This window comes from Pangasianodon hypophthalmus, chromosome 9 (assembly GCF_027358585.1).
Source record: "Pangasianodon hypophthalmus isolate fPanHyp1 chromosome 9, fPanHyp1.pri, whole genome shotgun sequence".
Taxonomy (NCBI): domain Eukaryota; kingdom Metazoa; phylum Chordata; class Actinopteri; order Siluriformes; family Pangasiidae; genus Pangasianodon; species Pangasianodon hypophthalmus.
In genome coordinates this window covers 13,475,083-13,485,013 of record NC_069718.1, presented here as the reverse complement: position 1 = coordinate 13,485,013, position 9,931 = coordinate 13,475,083, and the positions used below count along the sequence as shown (strand labels likewise).

The 9,931-nt window shown below is 38.4% G+C and overlaps 1 protein-coding gene across 1 annotated transcript; it reads right to left on the bottom strand.

The window, feature by feature from the left end:
- Positions 1-485: 485 nt before the first annotated feature.
- Positions 486-9,662, bottom strand: uevld (UEV and lactate/malate dehyrogenase domains). Its single transcript, XM_026919319.3, has 12 exons — positions 9,489-9,662; positions 9,239-9,323; positions 9,002-9,067; positions 8,728-8,891; positions 7,804-7,945; positions 6,939-7,030; positions 6,673-6,778; positions 5,546-5,716; positions 3,537-3,710; positions 3,292-3,373; positions 2,517-2,640; positions 486-1,663 (listed from the first exon to the last, which is right to left on the bottom strand). The coding sequence occupies exons 1-12, from the start codon at positions 9,528-9,530 to the stop codon at positions 1,499-1,501; spliced, it is 1,413 nt and encodes a 470-aa protein (XP_026775120.3). The 5' UTR covers positions 9,531-9,662; the 3' UTR covers positions 486-1,498.
- Between the last annotated feature and the right edge of the window lie 269 nt (positions 9,663-9,931).

The window sequence follows — 9,931 nt, the reverse complement described above, 5'->3', positions numbered from 1 at the left end:
GCTCATGGTCAGGACTGATGGTATGAGCCTGAAACGGATCATGTTTTACATGGAGTTTTTTCTCGACTGATCAGTAGCGCCATCCTGTGGAAGACTCATGATTGTCTTCAGGGAAGACAATCTTTCTTTAAAGTACAGTGGAGCAATGACAGCATCATTTGAATTCAACAACCTCAACACTTTCTTTAACTTTACTAAACTCAATCCTGGAGTCAGTTATACCTTCCTGCTATTTGCCTTTGCTGCAGATAATGTAACAGAAGGAGAACCAGTATATATACACGTATGTTTCGGAGAACTGTGCTCTCATTTGATGACGGTTTGCACGGTTTATTATTTTTGTACAAGAATTATTTAATAATGTTCAGTTTTTGTGTTCCTCTGGTATAAATGCCATGCAGACAGTAAATGATATTATGAAATGCTTAAGAGGAAAAAAAAAAAAAAAACATTTGTGTTTTCTTTGTTTGGTGTAAATGTAATCCTGAGACATTTTACAATGAGAGTATTTATATTATATTACTGCTTTGGCAGATCTTTATTAGCAGTGTGCATTCAATGCTGCTGTGTGATTTCTTTCTAAAGCAGAACAGCAGGTTGGTACAATGCATTACATCAACACACAAGGAACCACTTCATCTCTTAGAAAAGTGCAACACAGTGCAGTCTTAGTCCGAATTTCAAAAACAAATATTTACCCTTCACCCGTTCCCTTTAAATACGAGTAGTGTGATAGTCTTTAGACACCTCAATAAGTAAAGTAGATTATACATGTACGTGAAAAAAGTCAAATAGAAAAAGGCATTTCATTAGTCCAGAGTGCTTTGGTATATTTCAATCACAGTAATATGGGTCAGAACATTGTTCCTGGGTTGTACCTTCATTTTCTGGTATAATCAGTTCCATAAATAATCATCTCATTAACAGTAAGAAAACAAAAACAAACATGAAAGTGCAAAAAACAATAACACAGTATATTGAGATAGCTTCTGGGCGCTATTGCGAATGTTGCTTAAAAATGCTCTCGATATGAACCTTTAATAAAGTGTGTACATGAAGGCTGTTCATGCCAGTTACTTCTAATAGGAAAGGCTAGCTGAGATTTTAGAAATTACAAGTGAAAACAGTTTGAATCTTCACTGAGAAAATGAAAGAGGGATAAAAGAAATATATTCAGGTGATGAAATTTATTCTATGCTAAATTAATTTTGTTTATTTGACTTGTATATGTGTATCTGGGACACAAAATGTGAGAACAGGGCATGTCACTCTTATCACCTGCTTTCTGAGTCTTTACATTCTGTGTACTTGTGTGTTTCTTGAATTCAGATGTTTGTCAAAAGGCATCATGCAGTCTGAGAATGTAACACAGCCCTGAGGGAGCTGCGAGAATGTGTAGATCTGGATGAGGTTTCTTTTGCAACCGGATTTGCTGTTACTGTTATGATGCTGCTGCTGGCATTGAAAGTCTTTGCTGGGATCTGAGAGGGTTTTGGAGCTAAATCCTCAGCTGCGTGATGAGGTTGCTCAGAGTTGAGACGCTCTCCTTCAGCTTGGCATCATCTTCTGTGCCGAGGGACACTCCTGCCAGACGGGTGGATCCGTTCACTCCTAACACACAGGGCAAGCTGAGGAACACCTCAGAGCCAATACCTCCCCATCCCTGAAAAACACACACATACACACACGTTATATATCACAGTGTTTAATATCCAAAGTTTTAATTCCTTTTTTAAAATAAGAAAGTGTCTCTCAACTGGTTTTACATGTAAGTAGTTACCATTTACAACAGGCACTTCTTTTTTTTTTTTTTTTTTTGGGCTAAATATCAAATGGTGTACTACGGAGGTTCTATACCAACATTATGTTGTACCCCATGTAATGAGCAAACAGAGTGAATAGGAAGCATCTGGGCTTTAGCTGAACTGTGTTAGAGGGGTCCTACAGTATATACCCACAGATATACAAGTATGTATATACCTGTGATGCCACGTTTTGACGTGGATCTCAGAAGAAATGGAAAATCTTGCTAAATATCAGACATAAAAACCTTTTTGTTGGTAAATAAAACAAAACCAAATTTAATGAAATTGCCATATGCCTCCTTAACAAAGCAATAATTTTCTGATGTTGTTTGTCATAGAATAGCAGTAGCTTTGCACTAAGCTTATGTTCACTCTGTCTGTGGCAGTAAAAAAAGAGGCTCATTAACACACACAAATGCATTCCAATACTAAATATTTTAAGCCATTAAACTTCAGATGCGTTTTAAATGAATTGAATAGCCCTAAATAGAAAACACGCTCTAATATGGTACAAGTTAGCAATTTTGCTGGGGAGATTCTGTACATGAGCTGAAGAGTCAGCCATATATTTGGAATCAGATTGTTTTAATAGTCAACATGGCAACTGACCCTGTGGTTAACAAAGAAACAGGAATCTTCTGAAAGAAAAGTGATACTGCTCCATCTGTGTTCATGTGATCAATCAGACAGACAGACTGTAGAGTGACTAACCTGAGCCAGAGTAGTGATGGAGTGTGTTTTTCTCTGGTCTGTAAGAATGGAGTGTGTGATGTCAGCGATGGACAGCCCCACTGACCATGACCTCTGACCTCTCCCCTTCAACATCTCAAACGCCCTGCATGGTGACGTCAATGCAGATTGAACATTATGCCACATACACCACATCGCATTATGCAAACAAAACAACGGACAGATTTGATTTATTACTATTCTTTATACCACAGCGCAGTCGAATTCTCATTTCTGATTGGTCAAAAGGTGTTGATTAATTTTCTATAATAGTAGCTCTGATAATAGTTCTGGATTTATATTAATGCGCTCGTACTAATGTGTTATCAATTCTATAGTAAAAGCTCATTCACAGGGACAGGGACAATTACAGTGTAATTGTTGATATGGTGTAGTTGTATGGAAGGAGTCTCCAGTGTTAGTGCTCTGTAACAGAGCTAATGCTGTTCCTTTAAGTTTTCCACCAAAAGAAGGTCTCCAGGACAAAGTAACTAAAAAGCTGTAATTTTTTTGGTCTTTTTGTCTTAACTTCAAGAGAGAAAAATAGAGGCTGGTGAGGGGATGACTGTTTATATCTGCTATAACATGAGTGATAACAATTTCATTGATTATTTTACTATAAAAGCACAGTCTGTGTTTATTCCTTACATTACAGCATTTTCTCCCCCACCTGCTTGCTGTGGGATTGCAGGATTTCAATCTAATTATAAAAAAAAAAAAAAAAAAAAGAAAGTAACTCAGTAGTCCACACTTTTACCTGTCTATCAGTGGTCTTGTGGAGTTGGAGACTGGGACCAACACTTGGTGCTTGTCCCCACCTACATTAGCCCAGACAGCGACTAAAAGTGAATCATAGTATCATTAGCTTTGTGTCAACAATCAAGGAGAGTCAAATACAGGAAGTGTGACTCTATATTCACCATCAACACCTCCATTTAAAAGTATGATCATAATGACAATCTGCATCATCAGAAATTACAGAAAAAGTATGCATGAGCTCACCCTTGTTGTCAGATTGCTCTCCTATGACCCAGGCTTTTTTGTTGGTACTGTTGGCCAGTATTGCCACGTTGACGATGTAAGAGAGCCTCTCGGACTCCAGGTTACAGCCTACACCAATCACGTGCGTAGGTGGCAGGCAACTCTGTCTCCATGCCACATGGGTCATTATCTCCACTAAGAACAAGAACAGTTCCAGATCACACACACACGCACACGCACAGACATGTAAGAGCATCTTTTAAAGGTGTTTGTGGACCTATTTAATCACATCATTTCACAAAGATAGAAAATAGCAATATTGCAATATTGTCTGTTTGCATTTTTGTGGCCCAGAAACAATCTCCGTCCCCAGCCCCACCCCTTTTTCCATAAAAATGCCAATTCACAAGGTAATTTAAGAGAAGGGGTGGAGTTGGAGGGAAAGAAACTTGTCAAGGACAGTTCGCAGACTATGCATACTACTCATACCAAACCCCACCCAACAGAAGTACGCAGTGATATTTAGGGAAATATTCTCAGCACAATACATAGACGTATCATGACGTATTACTCCAAATCTCCATGTCCACACCCAGAGCTGTCTCTGTGATCTCCTGCATCCCACAATGCAACATGGTCATTTCATGTTCTAAATAATATAATTATATATTAATGTAATAATAATAATGTAATTAAAGCTGTAGTAGCTTCTTATATATATAGGACAGAAAACATTTACTTTGTTTCTTAAAATTAAACTTAAAGCAATTTTAGATGGCCTTTCTTTATTACATTTTTTTTTTTTGCCTTCATCCACCAAATGTTAATGCACTTTGGGTCGCAATAATTGTGAAAATGCTCATAATGAACACCGCGTTCAGAAATCTGTGTTTTAATAAGCTTCAGCAACCAGAAACCAGATATCAGAGTTATATATTATATAGATCGTAGAGTAGCAGTGGATTTCCCAGTGTTTTTTGCAATGACTAAATGTTACTGAACATCTTCTTTATATTACTGTTCATGTTTGATTGGGTTTTCTCTTAAACATCTGGTTTAGCCATGTGTGGGTGTCTGGGAAAACCCATCATCTAGGGCTGTTGCTGTTGCAAACAGCCAAAAAAAATGACTAAAAAAAATTAGGTTTTGACCAAAATTGAGTTTTTTTTCTGACAATAATATATGTTGACATCTATACTTATTTACCAAATCAACATGGTAATGTATTTATTTAGGACACTTTCTAACCTTGCCTTGGCTGTCTGCCTGCCTGCAAGGATCATGTTGGATAAGTAAGAAATTTAACAAACGCAGTCATGAAAACAGCCAGTCTGTCTAAAGATGTCTAAAACCTTGCTAGTTAAGAGTGATTTCCTCACACAGTTTAGTGAAATGGACTTAAGGCTAATCAGTTCAGTGTGGAATCAGACAGTGATGAGACAGAGACTGATGTGGATGTTGCTGGTAATCAAACTGATAACAGATTTCTCAGTGTAAACCTACAATTCTTTCAAATTTGGCAGAATGTTCTTATTTTTTTAAGTAGATTAAAATGGTAAAATGGTAGAATATTATTTCTGGTTGAGATATGCGCAAAAGAGAAATAACATCAGTGCGGGAAGGTCTGTAGAACTATATATAGTAAGAAATGTCAAATTTTGACCATGAGAGGGGTTTTCTCAGGCGAACGCACATACGCCTCAACAATAAAGAATTAATATTGAGATGAGTTCCAAGCCACCGCCATTGCTCATTTCTCACCCACCAGATGTTCCAGTACAGTCAGCAGTGCTTATTCATCACACTGCCGCTTCACTGAAACAGCTACATACTGTATGTCAGTGTGAATCAGACGCCCAGGAGCTGCAGATTTTATGATATTCCCCTGAGCCAAGCACTAAGCCCTGAGTAGCCCAGGTGTTCTGCACCTCAACACCTGGATTAGTCTATAGTAAAGAACAAAGAGCCGGTGTGCTGGGTGACTGCACACTAAAAACAGACATGACTGTGCTCAGTAGTAGCACACTGACCGGGCTGAGAGGCGATGAGCAGCACTGCATTGGGGCTGAGGCGAGCCAGGCTCGGGATGATCTTCCCATACAGATCCACGTTAGTCTGCACCACACTCACAAATGACTGCTCATTATTCCAAGCGTTTGCAGTAACCACCACCACCTTAGAACCGGCTGAGGCTGACAGATCTGCAAAGAAAGACACACATATACACACACAAGTACTCTCAGTGTGAAGCCTCAGTGAGCTAGAGGCCAGTTACACAATCCTGCAAAGGCTGAATTATATGAGTCATGTGAATGGTGATGCTTTGTGTGTCTGCTACTGTTTTAGAAGAAAATCAACTGAGAAAATTTGGAATAATATATTAGTATATTATTAGGTATAATAATATATGTTTGTGTCAATTACACATAAATATAGTGTCTCTAGAATGTGAGAATAAATAAAATATGGAACTTGGAAATATGGAAGTAAAAAGTAAAATGCATTGATTATTTAAAACACCAACATAAATAATGGGGGGGTTGGTGTGTATTGAAAATATCTGCAAAATTATACATAAGGCGCCATTTTAGAGGAACATTCAGAGACAGACTTGTTAACGTCAGCATTCGAGATGGCTGAAAGCACCGATGGATTGCTCAGCCTATAGTGTGTTATGTAATATATGAATTCATGCAGCTCCACTGATACTAACTGGGGAAATACAGGTAGGGCAGAGAGCCGCATGGAAGGCGTTACACTTTGTTTAAACAGAAATGCTACCATAATCCCCTGGTTCTTATAATAAATAAATCTTAGCCTCTGAATCAGAAGTACTGATAACCACTAGAGTGTCACTAGAGTGTCAATTTCTATAGAAATTGCATGGTGCTTTTACTGACAGTTGTTTCCCAAATCCATTGTAGAGAACAGTCTTTACTGGACCAGTGGTGGCTCATCGGTTGTGAGTTGTAGCCTGAGTTGTGCGTTCAAGCCCTGGTATCACCACCGGGCCCTTGAGCAAGCCATGCTCTATCATGGCTCACCATGAGCTCTGACTAACAAGTTATCTTCTTCTTAAAACAGCCTGATCACCAGATGCAAAGAAATTAACAGTTCCATCCATGAATATCATTTTAGGCACTGAATGAACGTGTACCTTTTGAGACTTCCACCTTCGGCAGGCTGAAAATCTCCAAGTCCATGGTGCCTCCTTTGGTTGAACTCTCTGGTATGTCGATTAAAACCAGTTTGTCCACAAAACTCTTTATAAGAAGAAAGAGAAGAACAGGGGAAAAAGTCTATTCATGAATGTAATTAAAGTCTGAGAAGGAGAAACTAGAACTCATTAGTTGATACTTAGTTGAAAAAATAATTACCCAATCCAATCTAGGGTAAATTTTTGGGAAAATTGGAGATATTTACTTTTGCCATTATACTCAACACAGCAGCCATCCCCAAGTCTCCTCCTCCAATCACAGAGACCTTATTTACACTCTGATCAGGCCGATTTCCACCTATAGAGAGAGATGATTGAGTTTTATCAGTTACTATTAGGCTTTTTATAACTGAAAAATCAGGATTACTGTAGTTAGGTAGTTTTGCAAAGACAAGTAATAAGTAATGAAAGAAACACAAGGGTACCTCACCAAGGTTGAATATTTTTTCTAAAGCAGCATATCTTGAATTGTTTTATTCCTCTTGGATTTCAGGAATTTACCAACAGTTACATTCTTTAGTAATTAAAGAATGATACATCATAATTTTTATCCGTTTATAATTACATTTAATATTGTGGAATATCCACTAAATAAGTGCTTCCTATTATCTGTTACGTCACAGCAGCCCCAGCCTTTAATAATTTTTTTTTGGCTCTTGATGTTAATAAGACAAAAAAAAAATGCAGCTCGCCATGTTACACAGAAACTGCAAAGCCCTCCATCTTGAAGACTTTCCTGTGTTGGAAAAATCCCAGCTTACCCTCTGACTGTTTTAAAGCACAGATGCTGGAGACTCCTTCCAAAAATGCTAAATTAACATCTCCTCACAGAAAACTTCTCCATTTATAGAAACGAGAACATATTAAAAGGAGCATATTAATATAAACCAGTGATCTGAATTACAAACATCTCTGCGGTTATAGAAAATGAATATATAGAAAAATAAACACCTTCTGACCTATCAGAATCAAGAATTCAACAGGGATGTGGTACAAACAGAAAGATCACACTGTATATCTTTACACTGAGTGTTAGAAAGCAAAAAAAAAAAAAAAAAAAAAAAAAAGCACCTTCAGTGATGTTTAGATGTGAAACAATTGCATGCAGCTCATTGAGGTCTTTTCCATCTCCTGTAGACTTCATGGCCAGAGGAGGATCCTCTTCAAACTTAGCAATCATCTCCTCCAGCAGTGCTATTACAGATGATTTGGGCTGAAGTTTCATACAGATATAAAAAAAAAAAAAAAACTGTCACTGATTCACTCATGCTAAATATAGCAAACTGAAGGAAACTAACCTCTGAGGTTAAATGTATTGACATGCATTTTAAAACGTTTTCTACTGAACAACTTTAATTCAAAGCAACATATAAAAGTAGCTGATGATGGGTGAGTTTTAGAACCTATTAATGAACTTTTTCATTACATACACTATATGGCCAAAAGTATATGGACACCTGACCATCACACTCATATGTGGCTCTTCACCAAACTGTTGACTGGTTTGCCAAGACCGGTATGGAAGAACTCGAGCGTCCTGCACAGAGACCTGACCTCAACCCCACTGATCACCTTCGGGATGAACTGGACCTCCGATTGCACCCCAGATCTCCTCACCCTACATCAGCATGACCTCGCTAAAGCTCTTGTAGCTGAATGAACACAAATCCCCACAGCCACGCTCCAAAATCTAGTGGAAAGCCTTCCCAAAAGAGTGGAGGTTATTATTACAGCAAAGGAGGACTAAATCTGGAATGGGATGTTCAACAAGCACATATGCATGTGATGGTCAGGTGTCCACGCACTTTTAGCAATGCAGTGTATGTTTTATGTTTAGCTGAAGGCTTAATTAGTGTGAATTTCCCTCGGAGATTAATAAAGTGATCTGTCTATCTAATTTGTGCATGTGTTAATATGTATATGTATAATATGCATTCAGATGACCCTTGTTTAACTGCACACCCTCAATAACATAACTTCTGTTAAGTTCCTTACATGGTCCCAGTTGTGTAGTGCAGGCAGGTAGATTCGGCCCTTGGCATCCACATGTTTGCCCTCCCTGATCACCATGCTGGCTGTGGGGCGAAGAAAGCAGATAGGTGGCGTGAAGGGGAACGAATCCAACAGCCACAACTGGATAGGCAAGTTGTAGGAATGACCTGAGAGAAAATATCAGAATTTAATGCAGATGCTGTGTACACACCAAGCATTACTACAGCCTCTTCAGCCATTTTAAAGGTGTTATTGATGAAATGGTGTTGTTTGTCACCTTGGTATCTGACAGGGATGTTTCCCAGCACCTTCAGCAGGTCCTTCTGAGAACTGTCAGTGAATGCTTTAAAGTAATTGAAAGGAGAATCATTTTAAAAACCTGAACATTGAGTTCTTAGGTGCAAAAAGAGACAGGTACAGGTAAAGAGCAGGTAAAGAGCTCATGAAGTCTGACACAGACCTCTGTTAAATTCAAATAAGATACTCTCTATGGGTGTGGAAATGAATGACTCACTGTAAGTGCCGGCCACTGTTTTCATGTCTGGGTAATTAAGGTGAATTTTCTGTAATTCCTCAACGGCAACATCGTGAAATTTGTACTGTTAAAAAGAATACTGCGATCAGAGATTTTACAAACATCAGGCTGACATTTCACTTAGAGATCAGGTCCGACCAGTTGCTGTAAGTCACCTGACTGCTCACAAATCACACATATTCTCAAATTTCTAACCTGAAACTCAGAAAAGAGAAAGTCTATAACCCACCTTAGAGAGAATCCTTTTAACAGACTCGTGATTTAGATCCATCGTTCCTTAACACTTTCAGAGCTATGAGCTTCTTTTCGAGCTGCCGCCTTCTTTCGGCAAACTCACAACAGTAAACAAAAACTTCCGCATTCTCGCGGAGTGAAGCAACGTAGAGCTACGGCAAGCCGAAGGGACCAAATCCGTGCAGCGATTCTGTCTGTGTTAATGACCCTGCTGATGACTCATTGTGGTTCAAAATAAAAGCAATTACACACAGTAGAAATATATTAACGAGCACCAATCTGTCAAAGGGACAGGTAATCATTATATATATATATATAGTATTTTCTTATATTCCGTACAGTACATTCAGCTTGTCCCTTACAAAGGATTACTACAGTTTTTGTTACATGTAGAAAAATGCAGGGTTTTTGGACAGAAAAAAGCACAGTATTGCAGCA